Raw genomic sequence first — 21,629 nt, 5'->3', positions numbered from 1 at the left:
TTTTTTATCTAAGTAGTTTCTCATTTTTTACCTTGGGCTACTTTTGGGATTTCTGGTCACTTTGGGCTACTTTTCGGGTGACTCAATCTCTTATAAGTGACTTGGCAACCCTACAAGACTATTTATTTCTCTAACTTTTTTTTTATCTAAGTAGTTTCTCATTATTTTTTACTTTGGGCTACTTTTGGGCGGGATTTCTGGTCACCTTGGGCTACTTTTTCGGGCGAGGTAGAATTTCAGGGGTGACTCAATCTCTTACGGTGACTTGGCAACCCTTCCCCCCTTGCTCAGTTGGTTGCTGACTGTGGTGGTGAGCAGGTGTTTGTCGGTCCTCTCTCACGGTTAGTTCATGCAGTTTACACCAGTTTACATCCACATTACGGCTATTGCGATCACCTAACTGTGTCCCGAGCGAGGATTAGTGAATGTTATAATGAATTCTCGGTGTTTGGATTGTGTTTGAGAGAGTTTGCAGTAAAAACACGAACTGGGTGGTGTTTTTTTTGGTATGAGTAACTGCGCGCGTGTGTGTGTGTGTGTGTGTGTCATTGTTTGTAAGGAAAGGGAAGGAAAGGAGAGGGAAGGTAAAGGAAGGGAAGAGAAGAGAAAGGAAGGGAAGAGAGGGGAAGGGAAGGAATGGGAAGGGAAGGGAAGGGAAAGGATAGGAAGGGATTGGAAGAGAAGGGAAGGGAAGAAAAGGGAAGGAAAGGGAGGTGATGGAAAAGGAAGATAAGGGAAGGGAAGAAAGGGAAGAGAGGAAGGAAGAAGGAAGGGAAAGGAAGGAGAGAGAGAGAGAGAGAGAGAGAGAGAGACGGAAGTTAGGTCTCTCTCACCTTGAAAGTCAGACCAAAGATTCAACTGCCCTACTCTCACTTCCTCTCTCTCTCTCTCTCTCTCTCTCTCTGGGCCTCCCCTTATATACTTCTCTCCCCCCCCCCTCTCCCTCCCTCTCCCAGCCTCCATACTTCTCTCCTCCTCCTCCTCCTCTTATCTTCTTGTTCCTCCCTCCCTTCATTCTTTCCCTCTTCTTCTTCTTCCTTCTCCTCTTCCTTCTTTTCTTCCCTATTTCCTTTCTCTCCTTTTCCTTCCTTTCCCTTCCTTTCGTTTCCTTTCATTTTCTCTTATTAATATTCTCTCTCTCTCTCTCTCTCTCTCTCTCTCTCTCTCTCTCTCTCCCCTCTTCTCTTCTTATCCTTTCCTCCTCCTTCTCCTCCTTTTCCTCCTCCTCTTCTCTCCGTCTCTCCGGCTTACAGAAGGTGACGTAAGGTAGGCTCAGTTTGCTTACCATATCAGACCTCGCCAAGCAGACAGGAGGCGAGAACGAGTTACTGCCATGGAAGAGGAGGAGGAGGAGGAGGAGGAGGAGGAGGAGAAGAGATGCTGGAGGGATGCTATTACGAAAGAAAGAAGGAAGGGAAGAGAGAAGGAGAGCTAGAGAGAGGAGGAGGAGGAGAAGGAGGAGGGATGCTGTGAGGGAACAGGAGGAGAGGGAAGGAAGGGAGAGGAGAGGGAGAGGAGGAGGAGCAGAGAGAGAGAGAGAGAGAGAGAGAGAGAGAGAGAGAGAGAGAGAGAGAGAGAGAGAGAGAAGGAAAGGAAAAGATAAAAAGAAATAGAAAAAAAGAAAACTGTGATTGAAATGAGGATAAAAATAATAATAGGAAGTTGTATTTATTTATTATTATTATTATTATTATTATTATTATTATTATTATTATTATTATTATTATTATTATTATTATTATTATTATTATTATTATTATCATTGTTGTTGTTGTTTTCAGATGCGGTTGTTGTTGTTCGTGTGTCTGGCAGCGGTCTCGGCTTCGGCCTCAGCGGTAAGTACGATAGTTCAGGCCTCCTCCTCCTCCTTATCCTCCTCCTCCTCCTCCTCCTCCTCCTCCTCCTCCTGTCCTTATTTGGTGTTTACTTTTACCTTGCATTGAATAGCATTACTTCCCCTCCTCCTCCTCCTCCTCCTCCTCCTCCTCTTCTTCTTCCTTCTCCTTCTTCTTTTCCTATTTCTCTTCCTCCTCCTCCTCTTAATCTTCCTTCTCCTCTTTCTAATCATAATCATTACTGTCATTTTTTGTACTCCCTCCTTCTCTTCCTCCTCCTCTTCTTCTTCTTCCTCCTCCTCCTCCTCCTTCTTTTCTTATCTCTCTTCCTCCTCCTCCTTTTAATCTTCCTCCTCCTCTTCCTAATCATCATCATCGTTGTCATTTTCTGCTCCCTTTTCCTCCTCCTCCTCCTCCTGGTCCTCCTCCTCTTTCTTTCCCTATCGTTCTCATTATCTTCTTCCTCCTCCTCCTCCTCCTTCCCATCTCCTCCTCCTCCTCCTCCTCCTCCTGGTCCTCCTCCTCTTTCTTTCCCTATCGTTCTCATTATCTTCCTCCTCCTCCTCCTCCCCATTATCTTTTTCTCCTCCTCCTCCTTCTTCTTCCTCCTCTTTTCCTTCCTCCCCCGTCTTCCCTTCCCTTCTTCTACACAGTTCTTCCTTCCCTTCCTTTTTCATTCCTCTCTTTCCTTCCCCTCTACCTCCTCCTCCTCCTCCTCCTTCCCCTCCTTCTCCCCCTCACTTTCCCCTAATTATCCAGGTATTTACGAACAAAGGGAAATAGTACAGTCTGTTTCCTATGGTCATTGTATCATTATGTTCAGGGACAATGCCTCGGGGCCCACATCCGTATCATGAGAGGTTGACTTTAAACTACAATGAGGTTTTTCTATTGGTCGTTAACTATAGTGAAATTGAAAGCATAGTATAGATTGGGGTGGGATAGTATTTCATCGTATCTCGTGTATTAAATTTTATCTATGTTGGTTTGTGGGTTTTGTGAATCTATCTATCTATCTATCTATCTATTTTCCTCTCGTGTATTAAATTTTTTCTTTTGGTTTGTGTTTTGTGAATCTATCTATCTATCTATCTATCTATTTTCCTCTCGTATATTCAATTTTATCTATTGGTTTGTGTTTTGTGAATCTATCTATCTATCTATCTATCTATTTTCCTCTCGTGTATTAAATTTTTTCTTTTGGTTTGTGTTTTGTGAATCTATCTATCTATCTATCTATCTATTTTCCTCTCGTGTATTAAATTTTTTCTTTTGGTTTGTGTTTTGTGAATCTATCTATCTATCTATCTATCAATTTTCCTCTCGTGTATTAAATTTTATCTGTTGGTTTGTGTTTTGTGAATCTATCTATCTATCTATCTATCTATTTTCCTCTCGTATATTAAATCTTATCTATTGGTGTGTGTTTTGTGAATCTATCTATATCTATCTATTTTTTGTCTTTATATCTATTGTTTATTTATTTATTGTAGTCTATTTCTGTCTATCTATTGTGTATCTATCTTTCTTCCTTTCTTTCGTTCTTTAATTATCTGGATATTTATTAACTTTTTTTTCATTTTCTTCTTTTTTTTCTCCTTCCTTCCTCTCCTTTTCTTCCCTTCTACGAATTTTCCTTCCCATTCTTTTCCTATACCTCCCATTTTCTTTTTTTTTCTCCTTCCTTCCTCTCCTTTTCCTCCCTTCTACACATTTCCCTTCCCATTCTTTTCCTATTCCACCCATTTTCTTTTTTTTTCTCCTTCCTTCCTCTCCTTTTCTTCCCTTCTATACATTTCCCTTCCCATTCTTTTCCTATACCTCCCATTTTCTTTTTTTTCTCCTTCCTTCCTCTCCTTTTCTTCCCTTCTACACATTTCCCTTCCCATTCTTTTCTTATACCTTAATCTATATCTCCTCCTCCTCCTCCTCCTTCTTCTTTCCTCTCTCTCTCTCTCTCTCTCTCTCTCTCTCTCTCTCTCTCTCTCTCTCTCTCTCTCTCTCTCTCTCGCGCGCGCGCGCGCTATCCGCCGCCTCTCTCCGCTGTCACGTTCGCCCTGTCGTAGGTCAGCCCTCTCTGCCCTTCTCCCATCCTATTCACTATTGTTATTCTCCTTTTCTTTGTTATTTTCTTTCTTTTCCTTTGTTTTCTGTTTTTTTTATGGTTTTCTTTCTTTCTTTCTCTCTTTTATATTCTCTGTTTTTGTTTTGTTTGTTTGTCTGTGTTCCTATTTTTAGTCTCCTTTTTCTATGTTATTTTCTTTCTTTTCTTTCGTTGTCTTGTTTTTTTCTTATGGTTTTCTTTGTTTCTTTCTTTTTTTCCATTCTGTTTGTTTGTTTGTTTGTTTGTTTGTTTGTTTGTTCCTGTCTTTTTGTCTCTCTTTTTCGTTTCTTCCTCTTCATTTTTTTTGTTTTTCTTTCTTTCTTTCTTTCTTTCTTTCTTTTTCTGCTGTTTCTTCTTTTTCTTTCATCTCCTCAATTCCCTTTTTCTTCCTCGTTAGTTTTCTCTCTTCTCTTTCTTCCTCTCTTTCGTTTGGTCTTTTTCTCTATTCCTCCTTTTATTAATCTTTCCTCTTCTCTTCCCTTCCTTTCTCCGGTCTTCGTTTGAAATATAATACTTTTTTATTTTCTTCCTATTATTTTTCTTCTTTTTTTTCCTCCTCCTCATCCCGCAAGCCTCTCACTCTTCCTCCTCCTCCTCAGCATCATCTTCCTCCTCCTCCTCCTCCTCCTCCTGAATGCACGCTGTACCATCCACGTCACCACCACCACCATCATCACCACCACCACCACCATCACCACCATCACCACCACCACCACCACCATCACCACCACCACCACCACCACCACCACCGCCACGGGATTATTATCTATGATCCCGTTGAAGTCTCTCTCTCATTCACTCACACACTCACACACACACACACACACACTCACTCACACACTCACACACTCACACACTCACTCACTCACACGCACACGCCAAACTTTTGCTACGAAGGGAAGGAAGAGATGACAGAAAAGAGGAAGAGGAAGAGGAGGAGGAGGAGGAGGAGGAGGAGGAGGAGGAGGAGGAGGAATCGTGCTCAGAATAATCTTTCGTTAGTTTTGCATCTCCTAAGCACTTGAGAGAGAGAGAGAGCGTGAGAGAGAGAGAGAGCGAGGTGGGGGGAGAGGAGGGGAGGGCATCATCCTTTCTCATCTCCTTCCTCCTCCTCCTCCTCCTCCTCCTCCTCCTCCTCCTCGTCTTCTTCCATTTTCGAGTTATTTCAAAATCAAGAGGTCACTTATTTTTATTCTTTAGATTCGTATTTAAGGTTTATTATTATTATTATTATTATTATTATTATTATTATTATTATTATTATTATTATTATTATTATTATTATTATTATTATTATTATTATTATTATTATTATTATTATTGGTGTCGAAAGTCCTGTTTTCTCTCTCTCTCTCTCTCTCTCTCTCTCTCTCTCTCTCTCTCTCTCTCTCTCTCTTTATTTATTTATCTATCTATCTTTTTTTTTTTGTATGATTTCAGCTTAAGAGGTCACTAGTTCGGTTCTCTGTGCTTTTTTTTTTGCGTTACGTAAGTTTCTTTGTTGATTTTTTTTTTCTTGTTTACTTTTATTTATGTAGTTTGCTATAGGTCACTAGATCGACTGAGTTCATTTTTCTTCCTTATTTTCTTTATTTCTTATTTTTTTCTTAATTTTGTTTGATTTTTCCTGTTATATTTCTTACGTGTGTGTCAGAGTTCACCTTTGTTCTGATTTTAATGCTTTTTCTTCTTTTCTTTTTTTTTCCTTTTATTTTGATGCTTAACGCTGACTGATTCCGTTCAATTCATTTAAGTAGTTTTCTTTTCTTTTTAATCTTTCTAACTTTTTTCTTTCCTGTTTATTGGGGTGTCAGAATTCATGGTTTTGTTTTGACTGTAATATTGTTTTCTTCTTCTCTTTCTGCACCTCAGTTGTTTTTATCATCAATTTTTTCTTATTTTCTAACTTTTTTCTTGTCTGTTTATTGGGGTGTCAAATTTCACGGTTTTGTCTTGACTGTAATATTGTTTTCTTCTTCTCTTTCTGGACCTCTGTTGTTTTTATCATCTTTTTTTTCTTTTTTTAAACTTTTTTCTTGTCTGTGTATTGGGGTGTCAGAATTCATGGGTTTGTCTTGACTGTAATATTGTTTTCTTCTTCTCTTTCTGCACCTCAGTTGTTTTTATCATCATTTTTTTCTTATTTTTTATCTCTTTTCTTGTCTGTTTATTGCGGTGTCAGAATTCATGGTTTTGTTTTGACTGTAATATTGTTTTCTTCTTCTCTTTCTGCACCTCAGTTGTTTTTATCATCATTTTTTTCTTTTTTTTTTTTACTTTTTTCTTGTCTGTTTATTGCGGTGTCAGAATTCATGGTTTTGTTTTGACTGTAATATTGTTTTCTTCTTCTCTTTCTGCACCTCAGTTGTTTTTATCATCATTTTTTTCTTATTTTCTAACTTTTTTTCTTGTCTGTTTATTGGGGTGTCAAATTTCACGGTTTTGCCTTGACTGTAATATTGCTTTCTTCTTCTCTTTCTGCACCTCAGTTGTTTTTATCATTATCTCGTCTCCTCCTCCTCCTTTCCTTCCTTACGCACTCTCTTCCTCTTCCTATTCTTTCAATTATTTTTTATCTCTCCCTCTTCCTATACCATTCTCTTCAATTTTTCTTATTTATTTTACCCATCTTTGAGCATGTGTGTTTTATTTATTTGGGGTCATATTCCACGATCCTATTCTGGTTTTAATATTTGCCCATCTTTGAACATGTGTGTTTTATGTATTTGGGGTCATATTCCACGATCCTATTCTGGTTTTAATATTTGGCCATCTTTGAACATGTGTGTTTTATGTATTTGGGGTCATATTCCACGATCCTGTTCTGGTTTTAATGTTTGCCCATCTTTGAGCATGTGTGTTTTATGTATTTGGGGTCATATTCCACGATCCTATTCTGGTTTTAATGTTTGCCCATCTTTGAGCATGTGTGTTTTATTTGGGGTCAGATTTCACGATTCTGTTCTGATTTTAATGTTTGTTTTCCCTTTTTTTTCGCAGCTCAACCTCGGCTCCAGTGAGTAAACCCCCAACTCTTGTTTTTGTGCCATATAAACTTAGGCTTTCTTTTAATCTCCTCCCTCCTTCCTTTGTTATATATAATTATCTACACCTTCCTTTGCCGTTCTTCCTTTGTTTGTTATATAATTCCACTCATTCCTCTGTTACGTTCTTGTATTCACTCCTTCGCGACCATTTCTTTGTGATATGATTTTGCCCAGCCATTTCTTTCTTTCTCTTTCCATTCTGTTTGCTTGTTTGTTTGTTTGTTTCTTTCTTTCTTTGTCTGTTTTTTTTCTCTTCCTCTTCTTCATGGTTTTTTTTCGTTTTTCTTTCTTTCTTTCTTTCTTTCTTTCATCTTTCTTGTCTGTCCAGTTTTTCTTCTCTTTCTTCTTCCTTCTTTCTGTCATTGAGATATAAAGAGAAACACGAACGTAAGATTAACGCCACTATGGATTACAGAAGGAAATGGAAGGAAATTGAGCGATATAAAGAGAGACACGAACGTAAGATTAACGCCATTATGGATTACAGAAGGAAATGGAAGGAAATTGAGCGATATAAAGAGAGACACGAACGTAAGATTAACGCCATTATGGATTAGTGGAGGAAATTAAGCGAAATTGAGCCTCAAATCTACAGAAACAAATACCAGGGAATATTACTTGAATCTTGAGAAAAAAACATATTTACTTTTTTTTTTATAGCATCACGGCCATAAAATAACGTAAGATAAAAGAGAAAACGGCATCATTCATTTCATGGTCTACTTAATCTTTTCTTTGTTCTTCTGTTCAGTGCATAAAAAATAGAGAGAAAAAGAGAGAGAAAAAAAAAGGGGGTGTTAGACTGTCTATTGTTCTATTATATTGAGAGACAGAGAGAGAGAGAGAGAGAGAGAGAGAGAGAGAGAGAGAGAGAGAGAGAGAGAGAAGAATGAAAAGGAATGAAGAGAGAGAATTTTTTATATAAACAAGTAGGACAAAAATTTCTCCCACATAGTCAATAATGAAAAGAATGCGATTTATTTGTTTGTTTTACTTTTCTGCAAATTTTGTCACAGGGACGAAAATATGTGAGGTCACGTCTCTCTCTCTCTCTCTCTCTCTCTCTCTCTCTCTCTCTCTCTCTCTCTCTCTCTCTCTCTCTCTCTCTCTCTCTCTCTCTCTCTCTCTCTCTCTCTCTCTCTCTCTCTCTCTCTCTCTCTCTCTCTCTCTCTCTCTCTCCTCGTTCTTTTTTTTCTTTTTCTTAATTTTTTTGCTTATTCCTTATTCTTGCATGTATAATAATCTTCCTGTTCTCTTTTACATTTTTCATCATCATACTTTGGTTCCAGTTCTCTTCTTCTTCCTCCTCCTCCTCCTCCTCCTCCTCCCGTTCTTCTAATTATCTTCTCCTCCTCCTCCTCCTCCTTTCCTTCCTTTCACATTCTCTTCAATTACTTTTATCTCTCTTCTCTTCCTATACCATTCTCTTCCTCCTCCTCCTCCTCCTCCTCTTCGTTCCTCTCCTTTGTTCCATTTATGCACGTTCTTCTATACCTCCGTTCTTTGCTACATAGATCTCAACTAACTCAGGTGAACGACTAGTAATTAACCTGTATCCCCCTATCTCTCCCTGCTTCCTCCCCTCCCTCCCAACCTGTACCCCCCTTTCTCTCTCCTCATCCCTCTCCCCCCCTCCCTATTCTCTACCCCATCATTACAGTAATTATCCTCCTCCCTCATTATCTTAACCTGTTTTCTATTCCTTATTAATCTCTTTCTACACTCCCTCTCTCCCACCTCGCCCCTCCCTTGCTTCTACACTCCCTTCCTTGCTTTCCTCCCTCCCTCCCTCTCCTCTCATAATGGTTTCCTCCAGTCTCTTCCTTCCTCTTTTACTCTCTCCTTCTTTTTATCTCTCTTCTATTTAATTTCTCTTTTATTTTTCTCTCTCGTTCACCCTCCTTACCTCATCCATATATATCCTCTCTCTTATCTTTTTATTTTCTCAATTAATCAATCAATCTATCTATCTATCTATTATCCCCTTCATTTCTGTTATCTATACTCTCTCATTCTCTTGCAAATGTCAATATCTTCGTCGTTCCTCAAACTTCTCACTGTATCTTCCTCTAGTCGTCCCTCAAGGCAGCGTCTCAGCCCGTCTTCCTTCCTCAGGGGACCCGTGCGCCAGCGTTGAGTGCCGGGCGGGGCGGGAGTGCGTGGTCGAGGGCGGCGCGGCGGTGTGCCAGTGCCTCGCCTCCTGCCCGGCGCGCTACTACCCAGTGTGCGGCTCCGACGAGAGGACCCACGACAACCACTGCAGCCTACACCGCCACGCCTGCCTCACGGTGCGTCCCGGAGCCCTGAAATGATCTATAATACACTTTTAGGAGCAACGAGTAACGGGCTTTTTTTATTATTGCTTCCTCTTTTTTGTGCCCTTGAGCTGTCTCCTTTGTTGTAAAAAAAAAAAAAAAATACTAACACCTTCAATATATAAAATAATACCCCCGATATACGATAAGGCCCTTGCATTGTACGATAACGCCTTTCATATACGATTACGTCCTTGAAATATACGATAACGCCCTCTGTAAATACAATACTTTCTTTGATATATATGATAATACCTTTGAAATATACGATAACGGCCTTGAGATGGTCACTAATGACTTGTCCTTCTCCTCTTTCTCCTCCTCTTCCTCTTCTGCAGGGCGAGCACATCAAGGTGGTCCACAAGGGTGTCTGCAAGAAGCCCAAATTCACCAAGAAGAAGAAGCCCGCGGTGAAGAAAGAGGAGCCAGGTGGGTACAGCTCCTCCTCTTCCTCTTGATTTCCTCTTGTTTTCATCTTCCTCTTGATTTTCTCTTCCTCCTTACTTTCATTTGTTTTCCTCTTCCTCTTGATTTCCTCTTGTTTTCCTCTTCCTCTTGATTTCCTCTTGTTTTCCTCTTCCTCTTGATTTCCTCTTGTTTTCCTCTTCCTCTTGATTTCCTCTTGTTTTCCTCTTCCTCTTGATTTTCTCTTCTTTTCATTTTCCTCTTCTTGATTTTTTCTTCCTTTCCCCTTCTCTTCTGCCTCTGTTTATGCTACTCAACGTAACATTTTTAAACGCTTTCTTCTAACATTTAACCTTTCTTTGCAATTTTACACAGCACTAAAACGAATTATTCCAACTTTTTTTTTCTTTACCTTTCTGCCTATGGCTGGAGTAGGCTTTCTTGGTGGGGCCGTATTACGGCCCCAGCCCATTATGGTGCAGGCAAGTGTTTATAGGGGCGCCATCTTGCTTGGCTCATGCTGCCCTCCGGAGCTCATCTGTGATCCTCTCTTAAAGTGAGAATCCAGGTTGACAGGTGGTCTTCAGGACAGCATGGGGGTAGTCTTGGGCCACTCGGCGGTGACTGAAAAATCCCAGCAGCGGCGCCCGCACGCTGACTACTGTGTAGCCTAACATAACACATTTTCCTCCTTTCCCCCCTTCCAGCCGTGTGCTACAGCTCCCAGCGCGACGCCTACCTCCTACTGGTCGGCAAGAAGTGGCAGGACACACTGGGCACGCAGCCGTGGCACGTGGAGGGCATGACGTTCAGGGAGAGCCTCTGGGGCCGCTTCTACACGTGCGACCACAACAAGGACAACAACATCGACGCCGATGAGATGCTGAACTGCACCACCGAGGCCTTTTTCATGGCCAGACCCAACCAGGACCAGGAGCTGACCAGGTACACGGCGTAGGAACCATTACCGGCATTAGTTTGGCTAGGTTAAGTTAGGTTAGGCGTGTCATGACCTTCCTCTAACTGTCCTTATCAACTGTACCATCGAGACCCAACCAGGACTAGGAGCTGACCAGGTACAGGGCGCAGGAACCATTGCCGGCATTAGTTTGGCTAGGTTAGGTTAGGTTAGGTTAGGCGTGTGATGACCATCCTCTAACTGTCCTTATCAACTGTGCCACTGAGACCCAACCAGGACCAGGAGCTGACCAGGTACATGGCGCAGGAACCATTGCCGGCATTAGTTCGGCTAGGTTAGGTTAGGTTAGGTGCGTGATGACTGTCCCTATAAACTGTACCACCGAGGTCTCCTTCATGGCCAGACCCAACCATGACCGAGGAGCTAGCCAAGTACACAGCCCTAGGAACCTTTACCGGCATTAGGTTAGGTTAGGTTTACTGTAGCCTTGAAACGTTACTATAGTCTTGAAACGTTTGATCACAGCTAACTTTACTCCTATGTTCTTCAGGGCGCTGTGTGTGGACGCCATCCTGGACATGGGCGACACGAGCAGGGACTGGCGACTGGACTTTGAGGAGTTCACGACCATCTTCACCCCGGGGTACAAGCCGCCGCAGAAACGTAAGTCCTCTACACCGTAAGCGAGAGATGAAAGAGTGAAATTTCTGGTCTATTCTTGCATTAGGAAGTGAGAAATGAAAGAGTGAAGATCCCGTACACTTGCATTAGGAAGTGAGTGAGGGACGAAAAAGTGGATATCGTGGTCTACGTTTTTTGTTCACTGTTCGCTCCACACTGTTCATTTACGCACATTCATCATTGGTTCAGTAACGACGATGATGAGTATGGGATGACGCTGAGTATGAGTGTTATATTGCCGTGAATGTCATTATGAGTCAGTGTTTATTAGTCAAAATTTCTGGTCTATTCTTGCTTTACGAAGTGAGAAATGAAAGAGTGAAGATACTGTAACTCTTGCATTAGGAAGTGAGGAATGAAAGAGTGAAGATTCTGTAAACTCTTGCATTAGGAAGTGAGGAATGAAAGAGTGAAGATTCTGTAAACTCTTGCATTAGGAAGTGAGGAATGAAAGAGTGAAGATTCTGTAAACTCTTGCATTAGGAAGTGAGGAATGAAAGAGTGAAGATCCTGTAAACTCTTGCATTAGGAAGTGAGGAATGAAAGAGTGAAGATCCTGTAAACTCTTGCATTAGGAAGTGAGGAATGAAAGAGTGAAGACACTGTAAACTCTTGCATTAGGAAGTGAGGAATGAAAGAGTGAAGATTCTGTAAACTCTTGCATTAGGAAGTGAGGAATGAAAGAGTGAAGATTCTGTAAACTCTTGCATTAGGAAGTGAGGAATGAAAGAGTGAAGATTCTGTAAACTCTTGCATTAGGAAGTGAGGAATGAAAGAGTGAAGATCCTGTAAACTCTTGCATTAGGAAGTGAGTGAGGGATGAAAGAGTGGATATTGTGGTCTACGGTTTTTGTTCACTGTTCGCTCATTCATCACTGGTTCAGCAACGAAGGTAATGAGTATGTGATGACGCTGAGTATGGGTGTTATTTTGCCGTGAATGTCGTTATGGATCAGTGTTTTTCAGTCAATGTTTGTGATCGCGTGATTTTCCGCAGTGGTCGCTTTTAACGTTTATATCTTTTATCTTTTCTTTATTGTTTGTATTTTGTTTATATGTTTACGTCCTCCACAACCTCCTCCTCCGTCTTCTTTTTTTTATAACTTGTTCTATTTCTTTATTTTGTTTCTTCTGTGTTTTTTTCTGCCTCCTCTTCACCATCACCCAATTGTAAACGAAGGAAGGAAGGAAGAAAAGAAGGAAGGATACATAGGAATGATAACTAATTTACATATATATTTCTCGTGTTCGGCTTGTTCTGTTTCTTGATTTTGGTTCTGTGTTTTTTCTGCCTCCTCGTCACCTTCACCCATTTGTAAACGAAGGAAGGAAGGATGGAGAGGAAAGAAAGAAGGAAGGATACACAGAAATGATGACTAATTATCACATTTCTCGTGTTCGGCTTGTTCTATTTTTTTTATTTTGTATCTTCTGTTCTTTCTGCCTTTTCTTCACCTTCACCCATTTGTAAACGAAGGAAGGAAGGATGGAGAGGAAGGAAAGAAGGAAGGAAGGATACACAGAAATGATGACTAATTAACACATTTCTCGTGTTCGGCTTGTTCTATTTTTTTATTTTGTATCTTCTGTTCTTTCTGCCTTTTCTTCACCTTCACCCATTTGTAAACGAAGGAAGGAAGGATGGAGAGGAAGGAAAGAAGGCAAGATATATAGGAATGATAACTAATTTACATATATATTTCTCGCGTTTTCGGCAGAGTGTTCGCTGGAAGGGAGGAAGTACGTTGACGGGGAGGATGTTCATGTCGACGGAAGTCATTGGTAAGATACGAAAATAGAAAGATAGATAGATAGATAGTATATGGGTTAATAGAAGGACAGACAGTAGTAGTTGTTGTTGTTGTTGTTTTTGTTGTTTGAGTATATTAACAAATTAGTAAATATAAAGTTGAATTTTCATATATATAAAGATTGGAGAAGGTAATACATAGTTGTTTGTTTGTTTATATGTTTGTTGTTTTGTCTTACTCTTAGACGATATATAAAATTGTTTTGTTTTAGTTTTGGGGGCTTGCTTGTTTAATTAGTTTGTTTGTGTGTATTCTTTTTTTCTTTTTGAGACTTATCTAATGCCGTTTTTCCCTCCCTCCCTTTCTCTTTCTTTCTTTCTTTCTTTCTCCCTGTGTGTGTGTGTGTGTGTGTGTGTGTGTGTGTGTGTGTGTGTGTGTGTGTGTGCGTCAATTCCATACACAAAAACCAATCTATATTTATGTACTCATCTTCTAATGTATGTATGTATGTATGTATGTATGTATGTATTTATGTATGTATGTATGTATGTATGTATGTGCGTAAAACAGCATATGTGCGGTTGGAAGCTGGGTCTGCACCTCCCCAACCGACACCACCAAAAACAACAACAACAACAACAACAACAAAAACAAGAAGAAGAAGGCAACCACCCCCAAGCCCCCAACTGACGACGACCTCCTGGCCATGAACGAGCTGGACTACGATGAGGATGACCTGTTCGAGGATGACTTCGGCCCCGAGGAGTTCGTGGTCAATGAGGACGAGGACGAGGAGTTTCTGGAGGACCTGTTCGACGAGCTGCTGGACAAGTTGCATGACCACCGCGTGAAGAACAGACAGCACCATCACAACCACCTGTAGGCCTAGACGAAGGGAAGAGGAGGAGGAGGAGAATGAGGGGAGATGGAGAAGAGGAAGGATGAGAGATGAAAGGGAGGAAGAATGGGAGATAGAAAGGAGGAACGAAAGATTGACTGGAAGATTAACTGATTGATTGATTGATTACAAGTACTTAATGGAAGGGAAGCAGAGGTAGACTTAGGTAGACTTGTAGGAAAAGGTAGAAAATGATACCACAACAGAATGGGAGATAGGAGGAACGAAAGATTGACTGGAAGATTAACTGATTGATTGATTGATTACAAGTACTTAATGGAAGGGAAGCAGAGGTAGACTTAGGTAGACTTGTAGGAAAAGGTAGAAAATTATACCACAACAGAATGGGAGATAGGAGGAACGAAAGGTTGACTGGAAGATTGACTGATTGATTGATTGATTATAAGTGATTAATAGAAGGGAAGAAGAAGTGGAAATAGGTTGAAAATGATACCTCAACCATCTATAGAGGAAGAGGATGGAAGGGTGGAACTAGCGGAGAAGGAAAGGAAGGGAAGAAAAGAAAGAAAAGAAAAGGTGGATGGCTGGGTGGAGAAAAAGAAAAAAAAGTGATGAAACCAATTTGTAAACGAAGAAAAAAGTGGAAGAGTAATTGAAAGAAAGGAAGAAAGAAGATTGATTGGATGAGTGGAAGGAAGAAAGGAAGAAAAGAAAAAAAGATTAGATACATAGGCCTAGAGATTAACTAATGGATGCTTTGGATTGAATAAATGAATGATAAATAAAAAAGATACATTGATATATGGATGAAATGGATGAAGAATAAGAAGTGGATGTGTGAAAATGGATGACCTGAGAAATATAGAAGCGATTTAACAGGTGGATGAGAAATGGACGTTGTGTGTGTGTGTGTGTGTGCGTGTGTGTGTGTGTGTGCGTGTGTGTGTGTGTGTGTGTGTGTGTGCGTTAACTCCAGGCATTTAGTATATAACCAAACATATATTTTAGTACTCCTTAATATTGTAGCTAATTTACTAATGCTAATACCCGTCTGAGAGAGAGAGAGAGAGAGAGAGAGAGAGAGAGAGAGAGAGAGAGAGAGAGAGAGAGAGAGAGTGTCATAGGCCTAAGCTAGCAAACACCGTATCCCGTATATCACTTTCCATAGGCCTGTTTATCTTACGAACTTAAAATGATATATGCCTGTCTTTTTTATTAACCCTTTAGGAATGGAGATGATATGATGTTATAGGCCTAAAAGTTTTATAATTACACGTTATATGCGAATAGTTATGAGGTAAAAAAAATGTTTGTAGGCGTAAAAATGATGTAATGTTCTCGTTTTATTTTGAGTTATAGGCCTACTTTTTTATTACTACTTTTTGAATAGAAATACGCAATGTTTGTAGGCGTAAAAATGATGTTCTCGTTCTATTTTGAGTTATAGGCCTACTTTTTATTACTACTTTTTGAATAGAGATATGCAGTGTTATAGGCCTGTACGTATATATATATAATGTTAACCAGTCTGTTAGCCACCATTGATATACGTGAAATTATATATATATTTTCGCTGTTTGGTTATAGGCTTGACTTTTATTCACTGGTTTGGTAAAAGAAGTATAGAGGTTACAAGACTCTCATAAAAGCATCTGAAACCACCATTGCTACTCGCGTTGAACTCCTTTGGGTTACTGTTTTGCCTCCGCGCGCCGACTAACTTATCTAATCCGCGTCAACACTACTCGAATAATAATAATAATAATAATAATAATGGGTTCTAATAGTGCCGTTTAATAATGCGTTCTAATAGTGTCGTTTGATAATAATAATAGGTTCTAATCTTATATATCGCTTATTTTAAAGGAGCTGAGACTTGATTATTCGAAGGTTATAATAAAAGTTTACCCTAAGATGTGTGATTCTTTATTTTGGTGAATGTTATTAGTAAAGGAAAGAGAGATGGTTGGGAATTGAGAGAAGGGAAGAAGATAGAACAATGATACGTAGATAAATATAAAGAAATGAATGGATAAATGTAAGCAATAGAAGTTAATGAAAAGAAAATAGGAAGAAAGATAGAGAGAATTAAAAGAACCGAGTAAATGTAGATAAATGAATGTATAGATAGAAATAAATAGATGAAAATAAATAGGAAATAGAAAGAAAGATAGAATGAATGAAATAGATCAATTGAAAGAAAGAGAAAATAAAAAAAATAGAAGTGAATAATTACAGATAAACGAATGAATGAAGTTAGAAAAAATAGAAGCTATACATAAAAATAATAGATAGGAAGTGATAGATAGATAAATAGATAGATAGGGACTGAAGGAAATACGAAACAAAAGAAAAAGAGAATAAATAAAAGTGAATAATTACAGATAGACGAATAAATGAAGTTAGAAAAAATGGAAGATAGACAAAAATGATAGATAGTGATAGATAGATAGATGGGAACAAAAGGAAATACTTAACAAATGAATGCCTTAAGACGTACAAGAAGAAAATAATATAAAAAAAGGAAGAAAAAAAATACTCCTTGGGTTACGTAAAAAATAAAAAAAGTTTGTAAGAAAAGAAAATTAACTTATAAGAAAAAAAGTTATCGAGTTACATTAAAAAAATATTGGTCTGTAGTTGTAGTAGTAGTAGTAGTAGTTGTTTATGAGGGCGTACAAATAGAAAAATGTCATAAAACTAAAAAAAAAATAAAGAAAGTTAATTAGGACGCATACCTGCATTCTTACTCTCTCTCTCTCTCTCTCTCTCTCACACACACACACCCTAAAGCCTCGGGGAAAATAACGGTGTTTCGAATGACACTTATTTTCACCGTGAGATTTTTTTTTTTTCACACTCATATGAATGGTGGTGGTGGTGGTGATTGTGGTGGTGGTGGTGGTGATGGTGATGGTGGTTGTGGTGGTGGTGCTGCATTTTAATTTATCTTGTTTATTTATCTATCTATCTATCTATCTTTTTATTGATTTATTTATATATCTATTTATAAAGTTATTTATATTTATCGTGGTAATATTTTTTTCTCCCTTCATTTCTTTTTCTTTCTTTTTTCCTCTGTTGTTGTTTTTGCGATTTTTCTTTCTCTTTCTTTCGTTCTTCTTTTCATTTTCTTCCTTCCTTCCTTCCTTCCTTCCTTCCTCTTTTTCTTTCTCTCTTTATCATTACCTTCTTTCTCTCTCTAATTCATATATAAATAGTATCGAGAGAGAGAGAGAGAGAGAGAGAGAGAGAGAGAGAGAGAGAGAGAGAGCGGGGAACCCTTTTTCACACATAGGTTGCGATAATTCTGCGATAAATGAGAAGAATAAACAATTTTGACACGAATTTGCAGTCTTGAGTGGGTCAGGAGGGAGGGAGGGAGAGAGGGAGGGAGGCGGGCACTATATATATAAGGGGGGCGAGAGGGCGAGAAGGAGCTCAGTCTGTCCCTAAACTTCGAAGGGAAAGGAAGAAAGAAAGAAAGAAAGAAAGAAAGAAAGGAAGGAAAGAAGGGAATTGACGTATATACAATCTTTCTATCATCTTTTTTTTTGTCTTTTTAATTGATGTTTTGACGCTGGGAATTTAATTGAAAGGATATTACCAGAAAAAAAAAATATTGACGTCCATTGTTACCAGATAAAAGAAAGGAGGTTAATATAAGAGAAGATGAAGATTCTGCACAAGGTAAGTTCATTTTTATTTTCCTATGTTTTTTTACCTTCTATTTGGTTTTATCTTTTTATTCTTTATTCCTTCTTTCTTTATTTCTTTTCTTTGTATCTCCCATTTTCTTGTTTTTTTTCCTTTCTTTCTCTTTTCCTCATTTTATCTTTCTTTACTTTTTTTTAATTTCTTCCCATTCATTTTTTTATCATCCTTCCTCCTTCTCTTTCATTCCTTTCTTCATTCTTTCATTTATTTCTCTTATTCTTTCTTTCCTCTCCCCTTTTCTTCCTTCCTTCCCTCCTTCCTTCGTTTCTTTCTCCTCCCTTCTTTATATAAATCGCAAAAATAAAAAATGTAATAAAATGATAAAGAAAACAACGTAAACTTCAGTGATGTATTAACTGGCTAACTTTCTTTCTATTAAATCATTTGTTTATCTATTTTTTTATTTTTTTTATTTATTTTTATTTTCAGATCCTCGGCAGTTTACTTGTATTGGGAAGCTGCTGTGTGGTGACCTCCTGGTGAGTCTGTGTGTGTGTGTGTGTGTGTGTGTGTGTGTGTGTGTGTGTGTGTGTGTGTGTGTGTGTGTGTGTGTAAATATGTGCTGGTTGATAATAAGGAGACGATTTCATTATTAAAATTCTAGAGTTGAATAATATAGAAAATAGTGACTATCTATCTATTTATCTATCTATCTATCTATATCTTTCTGTCTATATGTTTCCATCTATCTATCTATCTATCTACATCTTTCTGTCTCTAACTCTTTCCATTTCTCTCTCTCTCTCAATCTATTTATCTCTCTATCTAAACGTCTAACTACCTATCTATTCATCTATCTATCTATCAATCATTCAACCAAGTTATCTATCTACCAATCCATCTTTCCATTTATCTCTGTCTATCTCACTTTCTCAGGGGAGCGGCGTGCCCCGTGGAACACACCTGCACCACCTATGGCCTGGAGAAGCTTGACACGGACACGGGGGAGGCTGCGTTCTGCCAAGGGCTCGGGAGTGTTCCGATCTGCTCTGGAATCGATGTAGAGGGCAAACCTGTCGACAACTCTGGCAATAACAACAATAATAATACCACTGAACCGGGCACTGGTACTACAACTGTCACCGTGACTGGCCCTACCACTACTGTAACCGTCCCTTCCACTAGTACAGTTACGGAGTCTAGCAGTGTTACCGTCTCGATTACGACCACCTCTACCCTTACGATCACGGATGGGGAGCCTTCAACGACTACGGTAACGAGTATTCAGCCAACCACGACGACCGTCACCGTCCCTCTTGAAGCTACGCCTAGTTTGACCATCTCTCCTATCTCCGTTACCGTCACAGCCTCCTTCAACGAGCCGGAATACTCCTACGCCGTCACTGAAACCATTACGCTGACCCGCCATGCTACTGAGACCGTGGACCCGCCTAACACCACGAGAAAACCACCAGCCTGCGAGCCGGCGTCCTGCATAGGGAAGACAGCGGGGAGGTATGCCCATCAGGAGTGTGACTGCCAGCTGCATTACTCGTGTTTCCCTTCGCCGACAGATGAGAGTGTCTTGGTCCTGAGGAAGTATAGATGCCCGGGTAAAGGAATATATGACCCCGAGACCAAGAAATGCACGTCCGATCGCTCTGTGTGTCCTTTCTGATAGTGTTTTGGTGTTTAAGTAAAGGAGGCTTCTGAGCGCCATTCCCTGGTACATGAAACCCAGAACAGACGCCTCCGCCTCTCAAAGGAGATCAATCTGGTCCTCACGAGTGTTTTCCATATTTAGGAGGGGGTTCATGGTCCAGAAGAAGGGTCAGACCACCAGGGCCATTAATCATGAATCAATGGGGGGCATACACCGGGGAGCTCGTCGCTACGCCCACCTTACGACGTTCCTTCCGGGCGGGTCTCCATGCAGGCCCCTTCCCAACTCGAGTACCCTCCTTCAGGATCTATCGTCTTGCTCAAGTTACGAATTCCGTGGGCGTCCCCTTGGCCTCCCCCACTCAGGATTGCCTCGTATATACAGAGTAAGTACAGGGTAACGTGCCACGTGCCCGTATAGCCGGAGTTAGCGTTGACAGATTATGCAGGCCATTAACCCACCCCTGGAAATGCCCCCAAGCTCCTACGAAAGCCTTGTCAAATTCCTGTGCCCGGATGCCGAAGTTTTAATGTGTAGCTTTGTTGTGTTGTAGTGCATAGTGTTGTTGTGTTAGTATGTGTTGTTAAGTTTGTCTATGATACTACAGCAAACATTATATATTAGTTTAAACTCATCGCTATATAAGAAAAAAAATATTTCGGTAGCCTATTGATGTATGTTTTGATAATTCCACTCTTCGGTATATATAGAAGTTTTGCTGTACTATTTTTAACTAGGACATTGTTTTATTTGTTTTATTTGTTATGTTTTTCTGATGTATTTGTGTGTGTGTGTGTGTGTGTGTGTGTGTGTGTGTGTGTGTGTGTTGTTGTTGTTGTTGTTGTTTTTGTCTACTTTGTTCTACTTTCGCTTCTATCATTTACTTTTTCTAATGTAGTTGTATTTATTTATTTATTTATTTATTGTATTTATTGTATTAATATATATGAAATGTATTTATATATTTACGTATTTATATATAGTTGTATTATTCTATATCATGTAGGAGAGAGAGAGAGAGAGAGAGAGAGAGAGAGAGAGAGAGAGAGAGAGAGAGAGAAAATGCTACATAGATTTACATAGATTTACATAGAAAGTCGGACCGTTCGTAGTTTATCTTACATATCTTTAATTCTACGTGTGCGCGGGCAAAAGTACTCTTATTGAAGGCCAGGGGTGATAAATAGTGTCGAGTATGAAGGTTGTTTCACTATTATGCCCACGAGGACGAGAATAGACTTGGCAACAGTGCAGCTGAGTTGTCTGCTTTGGGGATGTTAGATGTACGATGATTAGCTAAAGGTACGAAAATATGCCCCGCGCTATATGATTCCCGTGACAGTATAAGACTTTTAATTTGTGTATTGATTGTAAGAGCATGAAAGATAAGTAAGCATTGGCTTTAGGATATGGCGGAATGAGTCAGTTCTGTTGTGTCAAATAATCGAGTCATGCTGAGTTGAAGAGGTCCAGCATGCTAAGAACGGTTAACCTACTATGTCTACATTGATTAATACATTGCAAACTAGATTTTTAACATGTTTTGAGGGCTATGGTTGTGTAAATGCGATGATTTGGCAGAGAAACTAGATAACGTGACTAGCTGAGTACGTTCGTTCGGCTGAAGGGATGTGGCAACCTTCACCGCAGCCTTGAGTACCGCTAATCTCGGTACCGGTGATTGCGGTACTAAAGGCGGCGGTACCGGTCCCGGAACTGAGAGGAGCTGGGGCGCGGCGTGGCCAGGCAAGGCAATGCAGGCGGCTCACTGGCTTGACGCCCTGGCCGGAATTCATGAAAGATATTATAAGTTACGAATATGTGAGTCTATAGGGCGGGGGAGCACTTTACGGTATTGCGTATCGGTACTTAAAAGTCCGATAGCACCACCAGACAGGTACCGTTAGCACCGGTATTGTAGGAATTAGCTCCCAGTCGGAAAATAGCTCGCAGAGATGGGTTCAACTTGTTTAGTTTTCCAATATTTTACTCACCGCTATCGTTTACTTGTCCTGTTTCGGCTCCAATACACGGCACAAACATCAGAGGAACACTTTTGATCAGTAGAGGGCTTTAAAACAAACGCATAGGGGAGAGTTTAGAAAGAATTAATCCCACGTCGATATTCACTCAGTATTTTGCTTGTTTGGTCTGTTGGCCTGGTGTGTTGTATTCTTGAGGGCAATATAAACCACCACGAAGGTCACACGTGGAAAAATAGAACAAAACCAGGCAAATTAATATGTTTTCCTGCTACGAGGAAGTATTTCTCGCAACACATGCATCGGAACTATCGGTACCAGCTGGGCCAGCATCCTCAATCCTCCCAGCGCCCAGGTACCCATATTTGACAAGGCTTTCGTAGGCGTTTTGGGCTTTTCCAGGGGTAGTTG

At 39.8% G+C, this 21,629-nt stretch overlaps 2 protein-coding genes across 3 annotated transcripts; both read left to right on the top strand.

Moving 5' to 3' along the window:
* The first annotated feature begins 250 nt into the window (after nucleotides 1-250).
* On the top strand, nucleotides 251-15,827 carry LOC126996854 (follistatin-related protein 1-like). 2 transcript variants are annotated; one of them, XR_007751644.1, is made up of 10 exons: nucleotides 251-341; nucleotides 1,782-1,835; nucleotides 6,940-6,955; nucleotides 9,102-9,274; nucleotides 9,640-9,730; nucleotides 10,414-10,651; nucleotides 11,176-11,288; nucleotides 13,025-13,088; nucleotides 13,628-14,139; nucleotides 14,277-15,827. XR_007751644.1 is itself a non-coding variant. In XM_050857738.1 (9 exons), exons 2-9 carry the CDS (start codon nucleotides 1,782-1,784, stop codon nucleotides 13,938-13,940), a joined length of 1,062 nt encoding a protein of 353 aa, XP_050713695.1. In that variant the 5' UTR covers nucleotides 251-341; the 3' UTR covers nucleotides 13,941-15,827. The 2 variants fall into 2 exon arrangements, 1 of the variants encoding a protein (XP_050713695.1); XM_050857738.1 differs by having other exon boundaries at nucleotides 13,628-15,827.
* Nucleotides 15,828-17,366: 1,539 nt separating this feature from the next.
* Nucleotides 17,367-20,214, top strand: LOC126997186 (uncharacterized). The gene is made up of 3 exons (XM_050858220.1): nucleotides 17,367-17,606; nucleotides 18,063-18,112; nucleotides 18,510-20,214. Exons 1-3 carry the CDS (start codon nucleotides 17,589-17,591, stop codon nucleotides 19,249-19,251), a joined length of 810 nt encoding a protein of 269 aa, XP_050714177.1. The 5' UTR covers nucleotides 17,367-17,588; the 3' UTR covers nucleotides 19,252-20,214.
* Nucleotides 20,215-21,629: the final 1,415 nt, after the last annotated feature.

This window comes from Eriocheir sinensis, chromosome 11, assembly GCF_024679095.1.
Source record: "Eriocheir sinensis breed Jianghai 21 chromosome 11, ASM2467909v1, whole genome shotgun sequence".
NCBI classification, from domain to species: Eukaryota; Metazoa; Arthropoda; class Malacostraca; order Decapoda; family Varunidae; genus Eriocheir; species Eriocheir sinensis.
This window is presented reverse-complemented; position numbering and strand designations above follow the sequence as displayed.

Excerpts from the sequence above, each read along its gene's own strand:
- LOC126996854 (XM_050857738.1), top strand. The coding sequence starts at position 1,782 with ATGCGGTTGTTGTTGTTCGTGTGTCTGGCAGCGGTCTCGGCTTCGGCC. Across the intron at positions 10,652-11,175 it reads CAGGACCAGGAGCTGACCAG|GGCGCTGTGTGTGGACGCCA; the intron begins GTACACGGCGTA and ends TATGTTCTTCAG. Across the intron at positions 13,089-13,627 it reads CATGTCGACGGAAGTCATTG|CATATGTGCGGTTGGAAGCT; the intron begins GTAAGATACGAA and ends TGCGTAAAACAG.
- LOC126997186 (XM_050858220.1), top strand. Across the intron at positions 18,113-18,509 it reads TGCTGTGTGGTGACCTCCTG|GGGAGCGGCGTGCCCCGTGG; the intron begins GTGAGTCTGTGT and ends TCACTTTCTCAG.